Source organism: Equus caballus, chromosome 11, assembly GCF_041296265.1.
Source record: "Equus caballus isolate H_3958 breed thoroughbred chromosome 11, TB-T2T, whole genome shotgun sequence".
NCBI classification, from domain to species: domain Eukaryota; kingdom Metazoa; phylum Chordata; class Mammalia; order Perissodactyla; family Equidae; genus Equus; species Equus caballus.
Genome location: NC_091694.1, coordinates 59207177 through 59233597, shown reverse-complemented (window position 1 = coordinate 59233597; position 26421 = coordinate 59207177). Strand labels below are relative to the sequence as shown.

Here is a 26421-nt window from a genome sequence, read left to right as displayed (position 1 = left end):
CTTGCCCTCCACTCAGCTTTTTTCAGTACCCCAGCCATGCCTCAGACCCCACACCCGCCTGGTACTCTCTGTTCCCTCTGCCTGGAATGTTCTCCCAGGACACAGAGGCCACCTTCACCTGCCTATTCACCATTCGGGTTTCAGCTGAATTTCTTTTCCTCCAGAACCTTCCCCTGGCTCCATGCTGTGCTGTCATGGCTCCTGTCTCTCCATAGCGCCCATCGTACATGGAATTGGCTGTGTTATTCTGTGTTGAATATCTTTCCCTGCTACACTGTGGGTTCCGTGGGGTAGGAATGGAGCCATGGTGTTCACCTTGCTCGTTTCCACACCCCCAGTGCTTGGCATGTACTTTGTGCTCCAAAGCTATTGACCTGAACTGACCATCTGTGAGTCAGATGACTTGGTTTCATTTGCACCTCTGCTGCTAACTAGCTGTGACTTGGGGGTGGTTGCTCAGCCTGCCTGCCTGTGCTTCCTCATGTGTCAAAGAAGGGGCTGCACCTGACGGTCTCGCAGGCTCCTTCCAGTGCTGCCCTTCTGCCGCCAGGAGGGAACGCCCCTCTCGCAGGCGTCCATGGGAGAGGGGTCAGAAAGGGGCCCTCTGGAAGTGTGCTCATATAGCACACTGGGTGGGTTTACAGCTGTTGCCCCTCTGGCATCTGGCCGTGGAGAACACCCGTCCAAAGCTGCCAGGTGGTAAGAGTTTTGTTTATTGCTGCTTGGCCAAAAAATGAGCAGGGTCTCTGTGTGACAAGGAGACACAGAGGCACAATCAGTCTGGCCTTTTCTGTTGTCTGTTTGATTACATCTGAGCCACTGCTGGTTCAGGCTGTTGTTGAGACAGCTGTCCTTGAGACCTCCGGGGGAGCAAGGCTGTGTCTAGGTTGGCTGACTCTCGGGGCACAGTAACATGCCCTGTGATGGCACAGTTCTGAAGGATCCTGTCCTTGACCACCACGTCTTGATTGGGTGTATATGTGGCGGGTGATGTATTGAAAGGCAGATTCCCTCAGCCCCACAGTCGTCTGGAATCGGTCTCTTGAGACAGGGCTGTGTATGGGCATTCTGAACAACATCCCTGGGTGTTCCTTGTGTGCATGCACCCCACACTGCGGCCAAGAGCTCACCCAAAGGGCTTGAAACCAGGATCTGAGAACAAGCACGAGGTTCGCAAATGTGAACTCTAGAGCCCGGTCCTCTAGGGGCTGAAGCCCAGGAGGGGCAGCTGCGTGGGGCAGTTTGAGCGCCTTGTTACTGCTGTGACCCTGGCAAGACCGTGGCGGCCCCAACCAAGAAACAGCTCACATGAACGAGCTTAACTCAGCTAGACTTCCTGGCCTGTCTAGGAGACTTCCCTGTACCCACCCTTGGCCTGGGCATACACCCTGAGAAAGGGCCCTTCCCCATCCAGGTAAAAAAGAGGTTCCGTGCAGTGGCGTTAGTAGTGGCAAAGTCTAGGAAGTGGCCCAAGGCCTGACCGTAGAGGAGATTGAACACGTTCTCCCGTGAAGCCATGAGAAACAGCGATGAGTGTAAGCTGCGGGGAGGCAGGGCACTGTGGGGTGGAAATGGAATGTTCCGTGCAAAAGAGGAAAACCGGTTTTGTGACACAGCTGTTTACAATAGTTTATGTGCATAAAGGCTTATAGGACAATGACTTGAAAAGATTTGAAAGTGATGGTGAGTTTATCAAAAAAAGGACCCCATGACACTTAAAGATATAAACCTAAATTCGCAAAGAGAGACCAAGCTCCACTGAGTGAAACCACAGAGAATATCTGTGAGAGTGGTGATAAGGCCTAAACTGTGGCCAGTCCCCTGGTACAGGCCTACAGGGGTCCACTGGCTCTAGCTTTAGGTTCTACAGAACTGGGTTTTTCATACCAACCTTTTTTATTTCCACTCCCGCCCCAGCTTTGTGTTGTGCCCTGTCTTCTGTGTCGTGTGGTTTACTTTTGCGGTATGTTCTGAAGGCACCCCTGCTGTGTGGCAGAAGGCCCTGCTGGAGGCTAAAGGCCCCTTTGTTTCTGTGGTAGTGAGAGGGGTACCTGGTCATGGCTGGAATTTGATGCAGGAAAAGTATGGTTAGAAACATGGCCATGGTTAGAAACAGGCCTGTCATGTGTTGAAGATGAGGGCCCGTAAGCGGAGTTGGAAACTCTCTGCTCCCCAGATGGGGATTTGGGGAAGAAAAGAGGGCAGTCATCTGAACTGTCACAGGCGGGGCCTGATCAGGTCCCCATGTGGCTGCAGTGCTGGCAGACAGGCTGTGTGTGGGGGCTGATGGAGGTGGGGACAGAAGGCTGTGTCCTTGGGAGCCTGAAAAGATGAGACTTGTCTGAGCTCAGAAGACAAGAGTCTGTTTCCCTTGAAGGACTGTGAGAGGCAGCTCTGCCGACTGGACCAGCAGAAGCACCTCCGTTTCCCGGGGCATCAGCTTTGAAAGGGGCACCTGGGGCAGACACGGGCAGTGGCAGCAGCAGCGAGTTCTTAGGCACCTGTTCTCTCTCCTAGGAAGTGGGAGTCAGATGAATCCCCCCTTTGGACCACATAACCCTCCCAGGAGAGGGGCTTTCCCAGGAGGCACTGGACCGCCTGGGTCTGGCAGATGGGGGACGGGAGGTGGTTTTAAATTAACCTAAGGAAATAAGGTAAGTGTCCAGTCCTGCAGCTGAAGCGTGTGGCGTGATCACAGTATTCCTGGAATTGAGAGGAAGAATGACTCAAGGTTCCAGAAGCTGAATTTGTTCTCACATCTGAGGCTCCACAGAATGCAGGAATTCAAGGTGCTCGTCAGACTGGTAGCGTTTCACCCCAAGATTCCAGGTCCACTGGCCTTTTGGTGGGATGATGGCATTTCTGCCTCAGGTGCTCCTGTCTGTGGAATTTCTTCTTGGCCGTTGAAGGCTGTATTCTCTCGGGTCCTCACTAGGAGTCTGGGATAAGAATCGGTCATCCCAGAAGGCAGCCTCCGACAATTTCAGAGAAAATATACGCGTGATCTAGGCAGGAGCATCTTAAGTGAAAAGTGAATTTAAAAGCTAGGAAGTTCTCAAAAACGTGATTCTGATGGCAGTTGCAAATGAACTTTAAGATTTTGCAGGAAGCCCACCAGAAATCGCACATTTGCCTGTGAAAGCTGGCGGAGCTCACTACAAGCTGTTTCTTTACTCCTGGCTGGAATTGACGGGGTTGGGGGGAGCGCCCCAGGAAGAGCACCCCTCTCCTTCGACTGTGATGGTTGGCACTCATCTGCAACTCCTTGTTTTCTGTGTCTGCCCAGTTCTTGGCCCAGCTGATGGTGTTTCTGATCAGCTTCATAAGCTCCGTGTTCTGCGGCCACCTGGGGAAGCTGGAGCTGGATGCTGTCACACTCGCCATCGCAGTACGTATGGGACGTTCCACACAGATTGATGACAGCCATCTGGATTAGGTTCCTCTCGCAGCTCTTACAAATTTCCACAAGTCAGTGGCTTCAAACAACACAAATGCATTGTTCGACAGTGCTGGAGGTCAGCAGTCGGCTAGGGGTCTCACTGGGCCAAAATCAAGGTGTTGGCAGGGCTGCAGCCTTATTTCCATCTGCAGCCTTAATTCTCCTTTGCTTTGTAACATCACAGGTCCCCTCCTGTTCCTCACATGTAACCTCACATATTCTGGGGGTTAGGACGGGCCATCTTTGGAGGATCATTATTCTGTCTCCCACATCAGTTAGTTTGTACTCCATAGAGCTCTGGCTCCTGCTCGTGGTCCCACATCTGGGGGAAGGAGTCATAAAAGATTGGTTGAAGTTGGCCTTCATCAGGAGAAACTGTCACCCCCGACTCCTACCCCCATGATTTGTCTGCCCTTCTGAGAGTCCTAATCTGGAAATGGAACTGGAAGATGAAATCCTGGATCCTAGTGTCCAAACCTAAAATTGAGAGGAACGCCAAATCCTCTCTGTATCCTAGATGTGAACCCCCAAAATCAAAGAGAGATATCGTTGACCCCCGCCGGGGGTTAACTGTCTGTGCATGGCCGAAGGGCCCTGCCAACTTGTTTAGTTCGGCCAGCTGGGTGTTTCTAGGAAAATGGACTCGATGGCCTTAGCGGGTGTGTCCCGCTCTCCTGCTCAGCCTCCTTGATTCCCCTTTTTCTCTGGCCCTGCCGAGGCGCACGGTCTCCTTACCTGCCTGCCCCTGAGGCATTTGAGTTTGCCACCTCTGAACTCTGCAAGACTACTCTGAACGAGTCCCCAGGCTTACCCAGATAGTTTCCCTTTCAGGGGCAATGTGCACAATCCCGAGTTTAATATCCTTTTTTGTATTTTCATGTTTGGAAATTTGGGGGAAGACAGAAAGGCACTCAGCAAGCCTCCGGCAGATTCTCTTGATCAAGTAAGCGCAAGAAAGCTGATGCTTCTAGGCTCGGCCCGGTTTGGGCTGTTGTCTCTGGGTGCCTCCCTGCTGGCTCAGGTGGAGGCAGCAGGTTCCAGACACGGAGGCATCAGACTTCCCGTAATGCCACTCCTTGGGTTTGAGAGTGCTGTCCTGGGCTCCCCAAAGCTCTGGGGACTCCAGGGTTTTGTTGATGACCCTGGTCAAGACAAGTGTACCTAGAAGGCCCCTAGCACTAGCCTTGACTTCAGAGACTTGCTTCTGTGCTCCCAGAGTCCTTCAGAATATTGCAACAGGCTGTGCTTGGTCTTGAGCAAGTGGACTTATCCAAAACTGCCACTGTACCATGTAGTGTTCCCCTTCAGGAGGATTCACGTTCCTTTGAGACTGGAGAGCAAATGCCCAAGATTTAAAAAGAAACAGGCTAGGTAATAACCACTGGCTTAGGTTTTTCTTCCCTCTCTAAACTTGTGCATGTCCTTTAATTTAGCTGGCCCAACGGATTTGTGCAGGGGCTCCAGGCAAACAACAGAGTTGATTCGGTTGACTTGCTAGGGTCGACGGTGGTGCTCTGCAGGCTCTCATCAGTGTAGACGGAGAACGTGCCTTCCGGTCTCCCTTTACCTCTGCATGGCCTTCTCCTTCCTTTGTTTCCAGGTTATCAATGTCACTGGTGTCTCGGTGGGATTTGGCTTATCTTCTGCTTGCGACACCCTTATCTCCCAGGTAAGTGGAAGCCCCAGGTCACTCTCACAGTGACCCTGGACATCTTCCCGTGAGTGTAGCTAGAGGAACCCCACCAGCAGGAAGGGAGAGTCGTGTGCACAGGGGGAGGAAATCCTCAGCAGCAGACTCGGCAGCAGGTGTCAGATGGCAGCCAGTTCTCCTTACCTGCTTTCTTGGAAATGTGGCTGGATGTCGCTCAGACTTTTGAAGTAGTATTCGTCTGCACGACTGCCTCACACTACATTTTGACCAAACGGGACATTTTGTAAAAGTCCCTTTTATCACTTTTCACATTGTTGAGTTTGGTATAGTCTGTGGTTCTCAAACTTCTGTGTGCGTCAGGGGTGCCTGGGGGCTTGATAAAACACAGGTTGCTGGGCCCACCGAGCTGCGTACTGGCCAATGTTGAAGAAACAGGTCTTGGGTGGGGGAGGGAAATGTCCTGACGGTACTGTTTGCAGCTCCAGTGGTGTAAGTAACCATCACAGAGATGCCACTGATGCGGAGCTGGGAGGGACATGCACGATCCGGCTTTTGCGAGCCCACAGGAACTGCCCTTGCACATCACTGGCCTCTTCCCAGAGTTTCTGTTTTAGTAGGTCTGGGGTGGCACCCAAAATATTGCATTTCTAAGAAGTTTTCAGGTGATGCGACCCTGACTGTCCGTTAGAATCCACGGGGAGCTTTTAAAAATTATTGCTGTCTGGGTCCCGCCCTGGACCAGTTAAATCCGACTATCTTTAGTGGGACCCTGGCATCAGTGTTTTAAAAATGTTCCCCAGGGGCCGGCCCGGTGGCGCAGCGGTTAAGTGCTCACGTTCTACTTCGGCAGCCTGGGGTTCGCCGGTTCGGATCCCAGGTGCGGACATGGCACTGCTTGACAGGCCATGCTGTGGCAGGCGTCCCAAATACAAAGCAGAGGAAGACGGGCACGGATGTTAGCTCAGCGCCAGTCTTCCTCAGCGAAAAGAGGAGGATTGGCAGCAGATGTTAGTTCAGGGCTGATCTTCCTCAAAAAACAAAAAAAAAGAAATGTTCCCCATATGATTCTAAGGGGCAGCCAAGGTTGAGAACCACTAATAGCTGAAGAATGTGGCAAAGTCTTTAGGGCCATCTGTCTCTTTATGAGGCGTGATTGAAGGCCTTTGGGGGGCCAGGGGAGGTGCCATTTCTGTGCTAACGGGTTCACTTTGGCTGTGTGCACCCAGACATATGGGAGCCGGAACTTGAAGCACGTGGGGGTCATCCTGCAGAGGGCCGTGCTGGTGCTCCTCCTCTGCTGCTTCCCCTGCTGGGCGCTCTTCCTCAACACCCAGCAAATCCTGCTGCTCTTCAGGCAGGACCCGGATGTGTCCAGGTAAGAGGGGCCGCACCAGGTAAGAGGGGCCTCGCCATGGCAGGATTGGGGTTCATCCCAGAAGAGAGACCGTCCCATCCCAAGTCAGCCTTGGGAATTATGAAGGCCGGCATCAATGCCACACACCAGCTGACTTCCACCAGGCCTTAGTGCTTTCCACACCTGGCACGTAAGATCTAGGCCCCTCCTCGTCTGGGTGACTTCTAGGGTCAATAGTTTTGAGTGAAATAAGATTTGTAGACATCCTTCACATAGGATGGTAGTTTGTGGCATCTTTTTGTGGTTTTGTGATTCTTGACCCTGGTTGATACCTGGGTGCTTTGAAAACCCAACCATGCCTGGTCCCCTTCCCCTCCCAGCATTCTGTTTTAATTAATCCAGGGTGCAGCCCGGGCATGCATGTCTTTCAAAGCTCTAATGTGCTGCCAAGTTTGACACCCCTGGTTTAGTTGATAAAGACCTTTAAAAGTCCTTGTTCAGCCCAGTGGCTCTCAACCCAGAGGATGTTTGGCAATGTCGGGAGGTGTTTCTGGTTGTCACATCTGTTATTGGGTGTTGCTACTGGTAGAAGCCAGGGATGCTTTGAAACATGCTACAATGCACGGGACAGCTCCTTGTAGCCGAGAATTATCCGGCCGTGGTGCCAAGGTGGAAAAACCCCGTCCTAGACCTAAAGGCTTGGAGGAACCAAGACAGGTAATTTGGGTTTGAGATGACAAGTTCTATGTGTAAATTTTCACATTTGCTCCAGCACTTAGGCCCACTCGTTTAGAAAGAGCCAGAATATGTCAGGCGCTTTCCCTTGGCATGGAGACCTCCGTCACCTTTTTTTCCCTTTCATTATATAGGCTTACCCAGACCTATGTCACGATCTTCATTCCAGCTCTACCTGTAAGTTGTCAAGGGCTCAGAGGTTCCCCGTAAAAGGTGGCTGGGATGGCCCTGCGCTCTAGGAATTGGCTCAGTCTTACCTGATTCTCACATGTGGTGTTGGCACCTTCAAGGAAGTGCGGTTTTACTTATGCCCATGGAGGTAATGAACATTTCTCCCTTGAGATCTCAACACCAGGGCCAAGTGACTCCAGGAGGCCGCTTTCTTGAACTCCTATAGCTGGAAGCACCTCCAAGGTCATCCACAGAGAGGAAGTCAGACCTTTGTGTAGGGCACATTCTTCCCCGTGTCAGAAGCCCTGAGTCTCTCGGAACCCACAGACCTTGTTTTGCTTGCTGAGTGTGCTCACACAGAACCCTGAGTGTGTGTGAACGTTTGTCACGGTCGCGTGTGGTTAGTGAACAGTCAGAGCTAATTTTACTGAGTTGGACGGTGTAGCTGTATTAGTCTGCTTGTGCTGCCATGACAAAATACCACAGACTGGGCGTCTTAAACAACAGGGCTTTATTCTCTCACAGTTCTAGAAGCTGGCAAGTCCCAGATCGAGGTGTCACAGGGCTGGTTTCCTCTGAGGCTCTCTCCTTCGCCTGCATGGCTGCCTTCTTGCTGCCTCTTCACGTGGTCGCTCTTCCACCATTCGAGTGCACTGCTGGTGTCTCCTCTTCTTATAAGGACGCCAGTCCTGTTGGATTAGGGCCCCACCCAAATGGCCCCATTTCAACTTAACCCCCTCTTTAAAGACCTTATCTCCAGTCACATTGGGGGTTGGGGCTTCGACATGTGAATTTTAGGGGACACAATTAAATCCTTCACAATAGCCATCTGTCCTCATACTTGGCATTGTGATCTTTAATTTATCTTGCAACCTTTTAAATTTAATATTCCTTAATTATTCCACCGAATAGGATTATAGCCTCGTCTACAAGGGAGGTACCCCCCTAGAGTTTGTCCAGGGGCCTCCTTTACGCCCAGAAGACTCCTTGCTGTGCTCCCAAGGAAACTGCTCTTCCAGACTCTGAGGTCGCTTGGATCTTGTTTGTCTGTAAAGGAGAAGAGGGGAACACCTCGGCCCTTGACACCTGGCTCCCACTCCTTTCCCCTGAGGGTGGCACAGCTCTGTGGCTCATGTAGGAGCACAGGGCAGCCAAGCCGTGGCTCCCAACTCATTTCTGCGTGGCAAGACCAAAACATTAACGCTCGTCTCTCATTTTCTTGTAGGCAACCTTCCTTTATGCATTACAAGTGAAATATTTGCTCAACCAGGTAATGCAGACTCTCTTTTTTCTTTGGGGGAGCTAATGGGAGTTTCTACCTTTCTGGAATTGGGAGTCCTGAAAATACTCAGGGAGACCAGGGTGGAGTTGCTCGCCTGCTGGCAGCCGCTGAAATGCATTTCCCCATGTTGTCATGCAGGACTTTGTGTGGAGAGATTTGTTAAGTGATATCAAGGAAAAGACGTTTTTCTTGGCTCTGGAAAATTCTTATCTGATTCTTGCTTGGAAATATTGCCATTGGCAGGATAGTGTCAGAGCTGTAGTGTTCTTTGGCTCTGTGCTGTCACTGGGTCCCTGGAAGTCAGGGTGTGTGCCTCTCTGCTCCCAGAGAGGACTGTCAGCTCTGGGAACCAGCCTCTGCTCCGCTCTGTCCGAAAGGCCCCACTTCCCTCAGTGGGGACATGAAAGCCCAGATTGTAACGACACCTCACGTCCCTCAGAACTCTTCATACGTGAGTAACAGCAATGGCCAGAAGCCCAGGATGGCTGCCCTGGCTCAGTGGCTATGGATTTATGATGCAAGCATACGTGGGACCGTTGACTTCCTTCCAGATAAATCCAGGTGAATGAGAATCAGGCCCTGGGTCATGGCCACACAGGCGGGCTCTCCAGGGCATATGTAACAGCAGGGGCAAGGGAGCGGGGAGAGAAGGGAAGAAGTTTTCTACCTATTTAATGTTCTTAAAATTAAGATTTTACTGTATTAACAAAACACTATTTCAAATCTTCATTAGGATCAGAATTATATACTGGAGAGGTCTGTAAAGAGGCAGAAATCAGCCTGTCTGGGCTCTAGGCTTGTCCCCTCCTAGTCTGACCTCATTTGAAGCCTTGGCACCTGCAGGGCCTCCCCCTGTCATTCTCTAAGGTGCCGGGGCTCCTAAGTGCAGGTTCTACCTTGATCTCTTGAGCCTGGTTGTGAAAACCCCTCTCTCTAATACCCTGAGACAGAGGGAATGACCTAGAAGTAGGGGCCCTGAGCTGACAGAGGTCGGGAAGTGTGACCTGGATCATGGAGGACACGGAGGGTTCCCAAGGCGGAAGGAGGGTTTTTCATTGTCAGGAGAAGAGATGAGAGTTATGGACATGATCCAAACAGAAGATGACGAAAGTCTGTGATGAAGAAAGAATTGCCCTTTGGGAGCACAAGAGACCTGAGGATAGGGTGGGTCCCGGAGAATGAAATGCCCTGTTGGCTCTAGGGACCACAGGAGAGGAAGTGCTTGCATTTAACCCAGTTCCATCCTGGGGGCCTAGCCCATTTGTGAGTGTAGGACGAAAGAGAAGCAGCTGGTTTGGGGAGAAAGTTTGTACAGTTGGAGAGGGTACAGGGTGGAAGAGAACCAGATGAAACCCAGGGGAACGCTTTGAATTTTAGGGGGAGAGTGAGAGGACTTTGGAAAAGCAGGTGACCCCATTGGCCCTTACTCTGAGGGAAGCTGTCTCCTTGTATGTTTTTGGTTTCCATCTGTATGCCCATGTCTCCCACATTTGTATCTTTAACCTCCAAACATTATTTCCCGTGCCTGGAGGAGCCCCATGCATGTTTCACACTTGACCTCCTTGTCACCCCCACAAGGCTGCTGCTCTGCTTTCCTGCATTTTTTTCATTTAGTGACGTCGAACATTTTCTCTCCCAGTAACCTGTCCTTCATACATGCCACCGTCTGTGACTCCGTCTTTCCCTTTGCTCCCACATCTGATTGGTCACTGAGTCCTGTACGTGCCCCCCCGCTCCTCTCTGTCCTCCGTGCCTCACCCTCCCTCTTCTGTACCACTTTAGGGGGTCCCTCCCAGTCTCCCTGCCACCAGGGTTTCCTTGGGTCAGTCCCCCACCACACTGCTGCTTTTACCATCTCCCTGAAATGACCACCTAACTCCCTGCTGCAAACTAACCAGGGTCCTGTAAGTAAGTGAGCCAGTAGAGTGGCTGGCTGAGATCCTCGCCCTGGCCCCTGAGGCCAAGACCCCCACCACCACTGGAGCTGCCCTGCAGGCGCTGGAGTTGATCCATTGACCTGTAACATCGCGAGACCAGGGGAGCTGTGGGTTCCTGCAGACAAAGGGGCGGAGTTACCCTGAGATACAGAAGGATGGAGTTCAGGGGAAATCCAGCTGGAGCCGTGTCCGGTAGGCTCAGAGCAAAGCAGGCTGTGAGCAGAGCAAAGGGGTCCATGCCGGGTCTGCACTGCCAAGTGGACCCAAGGCCTCTCCCCTTGGGAACAGCAAAGCTGAGAGAGAGGTGGAAGGCGGGTGGATGTAGATGGCCGTGTCCAGATGTTCATGGGAAGCTCTGCTCCTGGTTGGAAATCGAGGCTGCTTTTTTGTGTGAAAGTAACTTTAATCCTCCAGGCAGGAGTGAGATGCTTTATTTTCGTGGGTATGATTTCAAACTGCAGAATTTCAACCAGTCTGTGATTTTAGAGAACCAGGTTTCTCAGAGAGTAAGAAAGCAGTAGTCATTCAAAGAAGGGGTGAGACGACACTTTACAGCTGGGAGAAGTGGTGTTTCCTCTTAGCTTCTCAGCTGGCTTCGTCCACGTCTGTTTTTCTTTCCTAGTGCCTGGCAGGGCAGATTTTTACTTTCTTAGTCCCATGCCATTTTACTCTCATGCCTTAGGTCTTAGTTGAGATGCCAAGTAGACTGGACTTTTCTACCCCAGGGCCAGATATGATGGAGTCCATTCCACACTCTGGTTTCATAAGCTCTCCTTAGGTCAATTTTCTGAATCTCAATTTTGGCTGAGAAAGTGTTGTAGTTTCACCCACTGTCCAATGTGAAAGGTGACTTGTTTCTACTTTTTAATCCTTGTTGGTCCTTGCAGTCTCGTAGAGGAGCCACTTCTCTTCTTCCCTCTCTGCGGTCTTCCCACCTCCTGCCTCTGACTATCTCTGGCCAGAACTATGCTCTTCATGCCTCGGAGGCGAAAGAGGAGGCTTGCGGGGGTGGGGAGGGAGGCAGGAGTAGGAAGGACGGGACATCCACAGTCAGATCCTTCTGGGACGCCTGTCACAGCCTGCCATGCAGGCTGCTTCGAGCCTGCTGCATGTGGGTTCTGTGATCTCCAGCACAGCGTGCCCTCTCTCCTCGTTTCAGGGAATCGTACTGCCCCAGATTGTAACTGGAGTTGCAGCCAACCTTGTCAATGCCCTCACCAACTATCTGTTTCTTCATCAGTTGCATCTCGGGGTGATGTGAGTCCGAATGATTCTTGGGGCGGGGGAAGGAATGACCTGCATGTGCCTTTTGCGGGCACGGGGGAGAGTGGGACCTTTAGCTGGTCATCGTGTCCATGTGTGGTCTCCTCCTTGGGCCACTCGGGAAAGCACTGTCGGGGATGGAGAGTAATGCTGCTCTGGGAAGAAGACGACCTCGGGGCTGCTGCAAGTGGTGCGTGCTCATCTTGGTGCCAAGTGTGGCGGGGAGAGGATGCAGGACAGGCGCCATCCCTTATCGGGACTGTTCTTCCCAGGGGTTCAGCATTGGCAAATACGATTTCCCAGTTCACCCTGGCTCTGCTCCTCTTCCTCTACATCCTTGGGAGGAAACTGCATCAAGCTACCTGGGGAGGTAAGGACTGCCTTTTGTCTTCCAACTTGGATGTGGGTTTTGTCTTGGGGTGAGCTCCAGCCCGATGGCCGGACGTGTTAGACATGTGTCTGTGTCCCGCCTGCAGGATGGTCCCTGGAGTGTCTGCAGGACTGGGCCTCCTTTTTCCGCCTGGCCATCCCCAGCATGCTCATGCTGTGCATTGAGTGGTGGGCCTACGAGATCGGAAGCTTCCTGAGCGGTCAGTGTGGGGACAGATGGTGATGGCTGGTGGAAATGCAGGGGCTCTGTTGGGAAGCATGGTGTCAGCTGTCTCTCTCCACCAGGTATCCTGGGCATGGTGGAGCTGGGAGCCCAGTCTGTTGTGTATGAACTGGCTATCATCGTGTACATGGTGAGTGGCTGAGAGCTGCTGTGGAGGTGCTAGACGTTTCCCTTGAAAGAGTCCTAAGAATGAGCATAGGTGTTCAAACCATTAAGTCATAATTTGTGAAGTGATTCACAAAGGTAAAATTTCATCCTAGAGCCAGAGAGGGTCCTTTTGGTGTGGTGGGATCTTCCCGTGTGCTGAAGGGGATGGGGAGAAACTCCAAATGTTCACTGCTGCGTCCCCGTCTCCTAACTCAGTTCAAAGCTGAAAGACATGATTTGATTGCCACACTTGCCAAACAGGAAGACTCTTTTTCAGTTGTCGTAACACAAGTGCCTTGGGGGCAGGTGGGGGTAAAAAGGGTAAGGGTGTTGGCTGTATGGCAATACGGGCTACGCTCCTGCGTCTCACTGAGCTCCACTCTGGTCTGATGCTCTTAAGACTCGGTGTGACCCCTCCTGTGTTAGACCCAGAAGAATCTAAAGCAGGGTCTTGAGCAGATAGTTGTGTAGCAATGCTCACAGCAGCGTTATTCACAACAGCCACAACGTGGAAGCAACCCAAGTCTCCACTCGTGGACGAATCGAGAAATAAAATGTGGTCTGTCCATACACTGGAATATTATTCAGCCTTGAAAAGGAAGGAAATTTTGATATGCTATAGAAGAACCCCAGTTATTAGAGGCTTTCCTTTGACTTGTTTTACTGAAAACATCACCTGGAAATTTTGAAGAGCTTTCTTCTCTAGCAAGTGTCACTTTAGACATGGAATGAAAGATGGGGACAGAAAGGAAGTGTGTAATGTTGAGAGGGACTACAGCCAGCCCACCGGCTTTGGCCTTGTTTGTACTACTAATGCCTAGATTTCCCCCAAGACTGGTTATATTTAAAAAGTACATTGACAATGTTTCCTGTTTTCTTTACGAATCATTCTCTTGAGGACCTATGTTTTTTGTTTTTGCTTTTTTCTATCCTCAGCAGAATTTTTTAACTGGAATTTGTCACTTCAACACTTTTAAAATTTTGTGTATATTTTATATTTCAGTAAGTTCAGTAACTACATCTAAATCAAATGCTTAATGGTATATAGTATCCCACTGTATGTCGTATAATTTTTAAACCCATCTCCTGCTGTGGAGTATTTAGTTTATTTCCAGTGTTTCAATATTATTAACAACACTTCAGTGAACATCTTAGGACAAATATCTTTGTATACTTGATTATTTCTATAAGCTAAATTTCTAAAAGTAAAACTTATTTACAATTTTGTCTTTTGCATATATTGCCATATGCTTTGCAGCAGGCCTATAAGAATTACATTTAGGGGCTGGCCCCGTGGCTGAGTGGTTAAGTTCGCGCGCTCTGCTGCAGGCGGCCCGGTGTTTCGTTGGTTCGAATCCTGGGCGCGGACATGGCACTGCTCATCAAACCACGCTGAGGCAGCGTCCCACATGCCACAACTAGAAGGACCCACAACGAAGAATATACAACTATGTACTGGGGGGCTTTGGGGAGAAAAAGGAAAAAATAAAAATCTTTGAAAAAAAAAAAAAAAAGAATTACATTTATATTTCTCCCTAATCAAAAGAAGGATTTATATTCTTTACTCATATTCACCAATTGTTTACATTTTGCCCCATTTGCTCACTCACTCACTGTATCATCTCCACAGCCCATGTTCAAATACCACCCGTTGTTCTGATAATGTCCTTCATAACTATTTTTCTCTAGAATTAGGGAGCCATGCCTTTTTACTATCCTTTAAGCTAGAACAGAGCCTCAGCCTTTCTTTGTCTTTCTCGACCTTGACATTTTTGAAGAATAGAGGCCACTATATACAGACTTGCCCTCAATTTGCTGTAGATGGTACTTCCTCATGAACAGATTCTGACTCTGCATTTTTGGCAGGAATACTACAGAAATGCCGCTGTGTCCTTCTCCTGCGTGGTATCAGGAGGCACGTGATGTGGATTTGTCCCATTATTGGTGATTTTAACTGATTGCTTGGCTAAGATGCTGTCTGCCAGTTTCTCCACCATCAAGTTACTCTCTTTCCCTTTATAATCTTAAACAGTTTGTGGGGAGGTCTGTAAGTTTTCTCCCACTGGTGAGTTTCTAGGCAGGGATGGGCTTCCAATTCTTTTACGTTCCTCAATCTGTGTGTCAGCCCTTCTTTGGTCCTGTTCTTAGTCATCCTGATCATAAAGCAAAACTCATGTTTAATGAGTGATTAATCTTTTTTCTTTATTAATGCTAATTTCTCAAGTGTAAATTTTTAGATAATAGTAATGGCTGGTCTTTATTGAACAGTTACTACATATGAGGCGCTATTCTAAGCAGTTAGCATGTATGGACTCATTCAATCCCCACAGTAACCCTACAAGGTAGGTTCTATTACAAGATCCCTTTTACAGATAAGACAGCCGAGGTCTAGAGAGGGTAAGTGATGTGCTCAGGTCACACAGCTGTTGGGTGCCTGAGCCAGGATTTGGAGCCAGACCGTCTGGCTTCCGAATTCCCGTTGCTAACCACATGCTATGCTGCTTCTCTATCTCCTTTGGCACCACCCTTCCCCTCACAAAAAGAATGGCACTGCTATCAGCATTGTATGTGTCTTTCTGTTTTCTTAAGTTCATTTTATCCAGTATTTTTTTTGGGGAAAAAAAAAAAGGCCACTGTTTCAGGACACTATCTTCTAACCTTGATCCCTGGATGGTCTTTCAGCACAGACCTAGCTTGGCTCCTGGTGGTCCTCCTCCCGCAGCCAGTGGGGGAATGTGACTGTGCATCCCTCCCATTGCACAGGTTGGAAGCTCTGCAGAAAAGCCCAGTGTGTGATGTGAGTCACAGCTGGGGTTCCAGGTTCCACGTTAGCCTGGGGGCTGCCAGCTAGACGAAGGGGATGTTGCAAATTAGTCTTCTCAGAACTCTGAGGACCACATGTTACCAATGAGGTGTGAAGTGGGGTCTACCGGCCCCTCTTCCCTGGGGAAGGCACACGGTTAGGCTCAGAACTGAGCGGAGAGGCAGGGCTCCTCTCCCGCTCCCAGCGTCGTTGTGAGTTTCCTTTTCATTTCAGATACCTACAGGCTTCAGTGTAGCTGCCAGCGTCCGGGTAGGGAACGCGCTGGGTGCCGGAAACATTGAGCAGGCCAAGAGGTCCTCAGCTGTCGCCCTGCTGATCACAGGTGTGCAGACCCTTCGTCAGTGGTGTGCCCACGCAGTCTGCCTGCGAGACCCTGGGTCCCTGCAGACCTCGTTTTTCACCGTGCCATTTCTTCTGCCATTTTACCTCCAGGACTCTTTGCTGTCATCTTTTGTGTCCTGCTGTTGAGCTGTAAGGATCTTGTGGGGTACATTTTCACTACTGACGGGTGAGTGCTGAGATTTTCTTGAAATGTGAAATCTGTGGTAAAGAAATGCTTGGGTAAATGCTTTCACACTGTGGTGGTTGTGTCTTGGAGGGTGCGTGAGTCTTCTGCAAGATCAGAAACTTGCTGATGTTACCCGGGAAGAACTGACTAGCAACAGGAACTAGTTTATAATCTAGAATGCCAGGTTAATGGGCATTGGTGGTGATCCTTGCTTCTGGTACTCACGATAGTCGTGTATTTTAAAGAAGGAAACTCCTGTATGGTACCATGGGTTACATTTTCAGTTAATTATTTCACTCCCCTTGACAAGAATCATCTTGGTATCTCAGAATCTGACCAAGTGCCTGGTTTGTAGTGGTTGCCTAATATTTTTGTTAATCCAAATTGAAGTTAAAATCTCATTAATGAGCTGTTTGAAAAAATCACATGATGAGATGGATTGTTGAGGAAGAATTCTTGTACAGGTTGGTTTGGTTGCTTTTGTCAATGAGGCTTGCTGGTGCATCTGACCGTGTAGATATATTGTGTGGCTGCCTCTTATTTGGGATTCTTTATCAGCAATTACAAAATGCAAGTTGACTTTTTCTTCATGGATTCAAGAAGCAGGTGGAGTGGACAGAACATTCACAATCTCGTCTTCGGGTGTTTGTGTCTTGACTTCTGATGTTGTCATCTTTCAGCCTCAGCCATTTTGCTGGGGGGAAATAAGCTGTTCACATGTCCTCACTTCAGACTTCGTGGGAGGGCAGCCAGAAATCCTTCTCATTTTCTTCAAAGGGAATCAGAATTCACTTTATCAGAGGTGCATCCTGCACTGATGGCTTCAGCAGGAATGCAGTGGATGTGTGATTCTGAATCTGTCCACTTCTGGAAACCATACAGAACAGAAAAAAGAATGAAAAACAAAAGGCCCACGACCTATATCTTTGATGAAATTAGGAGACATAGAAAACTCACAAAATCAAATTATTTGTAAGCCTGCCAGGATCAACTGAAACTGGCAGAATCAATGACATACATTCTAACAGTGACATAGATTCTTAACCTAATCAGAGAGGGAAAAAGGAGAGAGCACCTCCATATGAAGTAAGACAGGGGAAAATTTCTAAAAGCAATAATTTTTTTAAAGCGTAAGAGACTAGTTTGCACAACTTTTGTAAGTAGATTAAAAAATCTGGAAGGAATAAATAATTTTCTAGGACAATAATTTATCAAAACTTACCCTAGAAAACACAGAAGATCTACACAGACTGGTTTCCTTAGAAGAAATAAGAAAAAATTACTTTAAAATTTTAAAAAAGCCCCAATCACAGAGGGTTCCAAAGGAGAATCTTCTAAAACCTTTAAAATGGAGGTGATTCCAATGCTGTTTTAACTGTTCCAGAATGTAGAAAAAGGAAAACTCCCTCATTCTGTTTATGAAGCAAATGTAATGTTGGTACCAAGATCTGACAAAGTTTGCTCATGTAAAAGAAAGCAAGCTACAGACCAATCTCACTTATTAATATCGGTTTTAAAATCCAAAATAAAATACTGTAGACAGAATTCAGCAGCACATTAAAAATAATACATTTTTGGGGTCGGCCTGGTGGTGTAGTGGTTAAGGTTACACGCTTCACTTTGGCAGCCCAGGCTTCACGGGTTCAGATCCTGGGCACAGACTGATGCACGGCTCATCAAGCCGTGCTGTGGTGGTGTCCTTCATACAAAATAGAGGAAGACTGGCACAGACATTAGCTCAGCGACAGTCTTCCTCACCAAAAAATATATATATATGGAATATAAAAGTGACTATAACATATTAAGTGGAAAAATCAAGATGTATAACGTCGTATAGAGAATATTATGTGTGAACTAATAGAGTCTAGAAGGGGAAAATAAGAATATATATTTGTATTTCCTTATGTTTTCGTAAGCAGTGGACAAACACAGACAGTCCTAACAACTGTTCCCTAATCGGGAGTGTGGTAATGGGAGGACTGGGAAAGGAGTGGAAGGAAGATTTTTCTCCAGATCCTTATCATGTTTGATTTCTTTTAACTGTTTGCATGTGTTACCTATTTGAACAATAAAATTAAATTTGAATAAAAGCACTATGCTTCTTTCCTCTGTTTGGAGTGGGGAGGGAGTGACCACCCTGTTCCATGCTGGATTTCTTATTTATTTGTTCATTCAACAAATATTTATTGCCAGAAAATGTTCTAGGTTTGTTGTTAATCACTCAAGGGTGTTATGCATTTCTTCCTTTCCTATGTCAGTGGCACCATTCAAGCATAGTCATTAAAATCCGACTTTCTAACTTTAGAGGTTAGGGCCCATTTCTAGGAGCCAAGAATAATTCCGTAAACTGTATCTGTGACTTTTATAGCTTGCCAACCTCGGCTCCATCGAGGGAACCTTAGCTCTTGGTGGTTGTGCTTCATTCAGCCACACGGAGAGAGACACGTGGAATTATGTTAAAAGAAGGATCGCACTATCATCTAAATTTTATTTTGGGGGCAGAGGGGAGTACAAAATCATTTGATGTACCTGTCTGCATTGATCAAATGGACTCTCTATTTTTTCTGAAAGTCGTGAGTGATGGCGTACAGTTGGTTTCCTCTACATCCTGAGCAGCGTGTTGGCTGCAAAGCCTGAGCCTCTCCAGTTGTGCGCAGAAGCTGAGCCGTCATCGGGAGCTGCAGCGTTCTACTCTTTCCACATGTCCGTCTCCTAATCCTCATGTGCTTTATTTTCCTAACAGAGAAATCGTTGCTCTAGTGGCCCAGGTGGTTCCAATTTATGCTGTTTCCCATCTCTTCGAAGGCCTTGCTGTAAGTATTATGCAGTGTTCCCTTCAGCACTTTTATGATCTGTGTGTTTCCTCTGATGATGGTAAATTTAAAGGGAGAAGAGAGGCTTGGGGAGGTAGAATATTTTTATCATATTCCCTTGACAAGAATGCGGTCGCATGATCGTGGGTTGTGAGTGAGAGCTGACAGCATGAGCAGTGCTCGGGGATGGGGGTCTTTCAGAAGCATCGGCAGCGTTCACACTGACGGATGTTATCTGCCCACAGTGTACCAGTGGTGGCATCCTGCGGGGAAGTGGCAATCAGAAGATTGGCGCCATCGTGAATGCCATTGGGTATTATGTGGTTGGTCTCCCCATCGGGATTGCGCTGATGTTTGCGGCCAGACTCGGAGTGGTTGGTAAGCCTCACCTGTGGACAGGCAGAGCTGAGTCATCACAGGCCCAGGAAATGAGTGTCAGAGCAGGTGGACTTTTTTGAGACTCGGCTCTGGAACTGGGAGCTGTCCCACATCCCTCCTGTGCACTGTCAGAGAGACAGTGCGGGGGCAGGAGGTGGCCAGGGGCCCAAGGCTGCAGATCGTGCCCCTCTTGCCCAGGCGGCCGTCTTCCACTGTTGAGCAGAGCATGATGCCCTGTCTGCTCATCTCCCTGTCCCGTGTCAGCAAGTTCTCACCTCTTCAAAGTTGGGGACAGCAGGGACTGCTGAAGAAGCATTCGGAAGTGTACCTTTTGTGGCCCAGGTTCTGTTCTTTAGTGACAGCCCTTGTATGGTGAGACCCTGAGAGTGAGTCCGCAGGACTGACTGAGGCCATCATAACTGGCTATACTGAAGTGTTTGGGTTGAGGCAGGGGAAGCCACCATTCGCCTTATTGTGACTCTTACAGAACTGGTGGTAGCATCTGTGGGGACTGTGTACATCCGAGAGCGACGCCCCCTGTGTCTTAGCCCACTCAGCTGAGAGGATTCACAGAAGGCAATGCATAGGGAGTGACCCCAGAGCTGTGCTCTTGGTGTTGCCTTCATCGCCGTTCTACAGCCCCCGCCTCCTGCCTGGTACAACCTTTTCAGCCATGTGTCTTGTGTGTCTCCCCACAAGGGCATGGATGTGATGTGTGTGAGCAGCACAGAAGGAAGGCAGGGGTGGAGGGGACCTCCTGATCACCTTACTACATTTGGATCCACAGGATCTGAAATTATCAGAGCTAAGCTTTAAAAAAGTAGGGAAACAAATGACTGCCCAGCTTTGATTTCTAAAAGAATAATTTGGAATACATTGGCAGTTAAGAAATGATTATATTGAAACTTGAACACATTATCTTTGGGTTTCTTAAGCCTGGTTTGTTTTTATCCATCAGTACTTGGCAGGCTCAGAGGCAATGAGAAGTCATCTGATACCTAGAGTGGACTTCCAGTTCAAGGTGTTCCCTTATGTTGCACATTTTTCTCAAGTTCAATAATATTTTAATGAAAAATACAGGAGATGTTCAAAGAATGGAGTTGCCAATGCAAAGTTCACTGGGCTTGCATCATGGTTCAGAAAATTATTTAGCTGAGTTTCTGGCATTATTCATATTTTGGATTTGCTAATGGCATAGCTAAGGGAAATATTAGAGGAATCCACTTAAAAATACAGATCCATCTATGTCCCAAGTGCCGTATGAAGCCCACTCATTCAATTAAGGAAAGCATACCTGCTATGTGCAAAGTAGAGGGAGTTAAGAATCACTTAAAAGAAATGTTGGAGTACAAACTTCCAGTTATAAAATAACTAAGTCCTGGGGGTATAACATACAGTATAATGAATAGTTAATAATACTATATTGTGTATTTGAAAGTTACTAAGAGAGTAGATCTTAAAAGTTCTCATCATAAGAAAAAAAATTTGTAACTATACGTGGTGATGGATGTTAACTCGACTTAGCGTGGTGAACATTTCACAGTATATACAAATATCGAGTCATTATGTTATACACCTGAAACTAATATAATGTTATATGTCAATTATATCTTAATAAAAAAAATGTTGGGGACTCTGGGGAGGTGAGGGCTCTGTGAGAAGACTGCAGTCCGTCCCTGCCCCCTGCTTCTTAGAAAAGAGTATAGTCCCACTGGTTTTGAATGTTGTGTCACCTCTGGCAGGGTATGCAGTACACCTGCGCAAGGTGCCTAGAGGAGCGTCAGCATGCTACAGGCTCTCGTGGGCAGCTCCAGCAAATCCTAGTGGCCAGCATCATTCCCTGGGAGGCCCTTCACATACACAAGTTCCTGGACCCTGCCCAGGGGATTCTGATAACCATCCTGTTTTAGGGTTCCTGGGTTGAGTCAAATAGAAATCTTTTAAATGGTATATAGTGAAATTCCTGGAAATCTGACTCATAACTTTCAAATTACAGCTGAAGATAGCTGGTTATATTCTGTTTAAGATGGTTAGGCTGAGCTTGTAGTTTCTGTGGATTGGGGAACACTGGATTGAAAGAGGAAGCCTATGTAAATAAATATATTTGCTGTTACTAGTCCATTACTATAGGAATGGCAGGTAGTTCCAAATCTACTATTCTAAATATCAGGCTGATCACGTCTGAAAAATGTGATGTGAGGATGATTGGTACCAAGGAGCAGAGTTGTAAACTGTACACCGGCTCTGGGCACCTCCACCTGAGCCCATGAGCCCAGTCCGGCCACCTTACCCTTACCCAGATCTAGACAGCTGTGGAAATAAATGAAGACCTGCCAAATGGGAAATGCAAAGGCTCTGTATTCTGAACTTGCTCTAGCAGGGGAGTCAGCCACCATTACTTACATTTTGGCAGAGACTTAAAGGCAGGCAGAGGGAAGGGTTTACAGAGCAACACAGGGAAGGCTCAGCGCGCCCTGACGAGGCTGTTGGCCTGGAGAGGGTGGAGGCGGCTGACCGGAAGTGGGGCATCCTGGGTCGGGGACACATGTTTGGCTTTCTCTGGCTGGTCCTAAGTCGGAAGCAGGGGCAAAAATTAGGGAAGCTGTCAGTTATTGATGAAGTCCTGGCCATTGGGGGCTGATGGTTGCAGAAGTTACTGTCTAGCTTCCTGGATTGTCTGCAGAGCTAGCAGTCTGGCTTCCTGAAAGGCTGACGTACAGCAGACTGGCTTTGTGGGTTGTTCATTATGAATAAGGGGTTGGTTTCCTGGGAAGGTTGTGGATCAGAGTTCTTTTTTTATATGTGGTCTGGCCATTGTCCACTTGTATATTTAGTCTCTTGTTCTCCCTTTCTGGTCATTTGCTTGCTTGTGAGAGGTTGAGATGACCAATTCAGGGGAAATGAGACTTCACCATTTGGAGATTGTCCACTCGTCTTCATAGTCAACTGTATTGCAAGGTCTTCTTGAGCTTCTTATAGTTGTATCATCATGGCAATCATCTGATGAGAGAGTGGTTGCACAGAAGCGTTTAGGAGTCTGGATAAAATGCAATGAGCCAGCACTGTAACCACTGATAGGGTCCCTTCCAGCAAAGTTCAAGAGCAGTTCTTCTCTGATGTCTTTTCCAATAGACGAAATCTCTTGGTCGAAGATCCTGAATAGGCTGTTTAGGAAGATGTTGTGGAAAGGTGGCCTTAACCTGTTGATGGTAGGACCCTTGCAGTATTTTGCCGTGTCTGCACGCAGCAGTGCAGAGTCTAGAATTAGAGGTGCAATCCCTAGATACGTGGGCCTTCCAGTTACTAATTCATAGGGGGATGACCGATATGTCCCTGAGGGAGTGGACCATAAGACTAGGGAGCTCAAAGGTTTCTGACAGTTTTGCTAATTTTAATGTAAGGAGGACATTGGTCCTTTCAACTTTTCCAGAAGATTGTAGGTGGCAAGGGCAGTGTAGTTTTTGAATAAGGGATAACACTTTACAGAGTTCTTTCATGTGGTTCCCTTAAAGTGTGTGCCTCAGGCACTTGATATAAAAGTTGGAGTGTCCCAGGTTGGAAACACAAAAGCAAGCAACTTTATAGTGATTGTAAGGGCTGTAGCTTTTCGGTGAGCAAATGCTTCAATCCATCCTGAAAATAGACATATGATTACTAAACTGTATTTAAATCCTGTGGAAGGTGAAAGCTGGACAAAATCCATCTGAAGGTGTTCAAAGGGCTCTGGAAGCTTGGTTCCTGGCCATGTCCAACCTTCACAGTTTTCCCAGTATTGTGTTGTTGACAGGTGACATATGACCCAAAAACTAACCTCAGCTGTCTTTTTAAAGTTTCCCCACCAATGTTGATTTAAGAAACTAAGCAACCTGTCTATTCATGATGAGTAGTTTAATGGAGAAATTCACCTCATATTAATTTGAAATCACCTTGTGCTACCAAGTGCCCATCTTGATAATGCCAGAGGTTACCTGAGTGAGGGGTACAACCAGATTTTTTTCCATTCTTGCTTTTCAAAACCAGGGGCTAAATGTTGATATTTTATAATGGCCTCTTTGAATCCCTCCAGAGATTTATCCTTTGAGGGTTTAGATGGGATCATAAGCTGATTAAAAAGGTTTATTTGGCATAACAATCTGCTAGAGCATTTCCGTTAGCTTCCATATTATCTTTTTTAACATGGGCCTCCCCCTTTCTAATAGCCCCCTCTCTAGGAAGTAGGAGTGCATCTAAGAGTTCCTTAACTTGCTGTCCATTTTTGATGGGGGTTCCAGCAGAAGTGAGAAACCCGCTTTGTTTCCGAAGCATCCCAAAGCCGTGTGCTGCTCCAGGAGGCTGTCTGCTCTCTGTATGGGTGCGTGCTCTCCGGTCTTTGGCTGGTTCACGTGCTCTAGGAAGCACAGCCAGTTGTGCCAGCGGGGCTGGTTTTTCCTCAGGTGAAGGACTGTATTCTAAAGGGGCCCTTACACTAGTGAGAGCATCTCCTGCTTGATAACGTCCAGTTTCAGTGTTGAGATACGACCCAGCAACAGATAATATTAGGTCAGCATTCTCAAGCGGAGTCTCTAATTTACCTCAGTGAGTTCTGTAACCGAGAGAAGACAATCACCAGGCTCCCCTTTTGGGAGGAGCAGGATTCAGGGTGTTGCAGCGGTGAATGGTAATGGAAGAGGGAGATACCGACAGAATCTCCTAAGAGGGTACTTAGCGTTGCTGGCTGAAGAGTGCTGTGTGTTCTCACTAGTAACGTCAGTGCTTCATGAGGAACCGTGAGGTCCAGCAGGGAGCGCGCAGCAGAAGCAGCAACACATTTTGCAGCATAGCAGCTGTTGCCTGAAGACAAGAGGGATAAGCCTTTGCAGTGTGGTCAAGGGTAAGGCTGTGGTAAACAATGGGTTTTTGATGGTTCCCATGAAGTTGAGTTAAAATCCCAAGGGCTTGTCCAGTTTGCTTACGCACAAACAGACAAAATGGCTTTTTGGAGTTAGGGATGCCTAGAGAGGGAGGCTGCTGAAGAGCCTTCTTCAGGTTCCAGAAGGCCTGTTTGTGTCTGGGCGCCCCGAGCAGTCAGTCTCTCACTGAGGACTTAGTCAGTTCATAAAGAGGTGCTACAATCTCAGAAAACTTTGGCTCATTGTCTTCAGTATCCAATGAAACCTAGACATCCTCCCCATTGTTCTGTGAGCGGTCGAGGGGCGTTTTGGATAGCTGTTAGCTCATCAGGAGAGAGTGTTCTTCCCTCGTTAGATAGGTCATGCACTGAATGAACTGTGTTCTGGCAAAATTGTAATTTATCTTTTGAAACTATGTCCCTTTTCTGCTAAGGCTGAGAGCAAGAAAACGGACTTCTTTTTACAGCCTTCTTCATTCCCTGAACAAACTGGAAGCTCATCTACGTGGTGTATCGGGCATGAATCAGAGGGAAATTTACATCTTTTAAGTCTTGATGAAGGAAGTGAGAAAGATACGAGGGAGCCTCGGTGAACCCTGGGGGATGACTGTGTGGGTATCCTGCTGTCCTCCCCTGGTGGACAATGAAAAGGCAGAGCAGAGGTCAACTACAGTGAAGCAGCAAGTGGCTTCAGGAGGAGTTGATGGCAGGATGGTGTTTGGGTTAGGTACGACCAGGGAGCGAGGGATGACAGCTTTGTTGATGGCCCTGAGGTCTTGAACAAATTGATACCCTCATCCATTTGGTTAGTTTACTGGTGAGACAGGAGTGTAACAACAGCTGGTTCAGGGTCTGAGAAGACCTCTGGATTTGTCTTTCAACTATAGGTTTCATCCCTTCCTTTGCTTCTGCCTTCGAGGGATGCTGGGGAAGTTTAGGTAACGTTAGGTAGGAGCTATCTGAACTTTATGGGTCCTGCTCCAATTATGTGGTGATGTCAGTAGAATATTTAGCCCGTGGAGTGTCAGGTACAGTGTCAAGATCTTTGGGGTCTGCATCAAATATAATAGAGGAGGCAAGGTGTATCCAGAGCCTGACTATGAATAGCGGAGCCCTCTGGGACCTCAAGAAATGGTCTGTGTGTATTTAATATCACAATTCCATTTGCAAAGTAAGTCTCTGCCTATTAAATTTGCAGGGGTGGTATCACGGAGCAGGAAGGGATGTTTTTTAGTCAAGGGCCCACAGGTTACAATTAAGGACAAGGAGATTGGGAAAACCTGTGGGCTGTTTGGAATACCTACCACCTGTGTGGTGTGTTTACTCCGACGAAGAGGCTGAGCAAAGGTGGTGGCGTTTAACAAAGAAAGAGTGGCACCGTATCCACCAGGAATTGATGAAGATGACCATCTATATTTATAGTTCACCCTGAGTGTCTAAGGGTGTGGCAGGATATTGGGCGCTTTTTCCTTCCTCAGAGCACCCTCATGGATCTGAATTGAGCGATTTTTCCTTGTCTTGTTTTTTTTCAGTGTCCCTTCTGTTGACAATATCTACAAGTGTCCTTGACAGTAGGTGGTTGGTTGGGGAGGGGGCCACCCAGCTGTTTCATTTGCAGGCCCCACCTTTACTTTGGGTCTTGTCTCATTTTTAAAGTCCTTTCAAAATGTTCTGCCAGGTTTTGGAGTTCAACCAAAAGGGCTATTTCCCCTTCTGATTTCTGCTTTCAAATTAGTTCTCCAATTTCTTTTTCTTGTTGACAAAATGAGATGCCAGGGCTGCTGTTACATCAGCACCTCCTTTAGCTCCCGAATGTTGTGGGAAGATATTTTCTAATCTATCTTGAAAATCTCCTAGTGTTTCACCTTTTTGTTTGTTTGTTTGCATGATTTTTGTTTGAATTATGGTCCAGTCAATTTTTATTGGAAACGTTTCAGGTATGGATTTTAAGAGACTTTGACTGACTTTTCTGGCCTTTTTTGGGACCCTCAGGTTTCTTGTGAAGAGAGGGATCCATTGGGTCCCTTTCTAGTCAGTCCCGTCAGTTTCTGCCATCCAAGTCTGGGGTTCTAGCCAACAAGTTCTAACAAGTTGATAGAGGTCAGGTAACCCTGGGTTACATGCACCCAGAAGAGTTCTAAATTCTTCCACGAATGTTTGTTGATCTTATTTGGGTTTAGGGACCTCGTTATAGCTCTTAATTCAGCTCAGGTCTAAGGTTTAAATTCTGTAGTTGCCTGCATATCTGGCTTATGGGAGGGATAAATCCTTAGAGGCAACTGGCATTTGGGGGTTTTTAGGAACGATGTGGGGTACAGGTGGAGGATCTGGACAAGGGGGAGAGAAGGGAGATGCGGAAGGAGTGAGATCAGAAAGTCAAGAGGGAAGCACGAGAGCTGGATATATGGAGGCAACTGG

The 26421-nt window shown here is 47.8% G+C and overlaps 1 protein-coding gene across 2 annotated transcripts in view; it reads left to right on the top strand.

The window, feature by feature from the left end:
* Nucleotides 1–26421, top strand: part of SLC47A1 (solute carrier family 47 member 1) — a 36062-nt gene that overhangs the window by 3232 nt on the left and 6409 nt on the right. The window contains exons 2-14 of one of the 2 annotated variants that reach the window (XM_014729002.3): nt 3287–3388; nt 5040–5108; nt 6317–6465; nt 7314–7356; nt 8576–8620; nt 11729–11826; nt 12105–12202; nt 12309–12422; nt 12508–12575; nt 15630–15738; nt 15849–15924; nt 18668–18737; nt 18983–19115. In XM_014729002.3, the coding sequence (XP_014584488.3) occupies nt 3287–3388; nt 5040–5108; nt 6317–6465; nt 7314–7356; nt 8576–8620; nt 11729–11826; nt 12105–12202; nt 12309–12422; nt 12508–12575; nt 15630–15738; nt 15849–15924; nt 18668–18737; nt 18983–19115 (1174 nt within the window). The remainder of the gene's footprint in view (nt 1–3286; nt 3389–5039; nt 5109–6316; nt 6466–7313; nt 7357–8575; nt 8621–11728; nt 11827–12104; nt 12203–12308; nt 12423–12507; nt 12576–15629; nt 15739–15848; nt 15925–18667; nt 18738–18982; nt 19116–26421) is intronic. The other variant, XM_070228292.1, reaches the window with a different exon arrangement.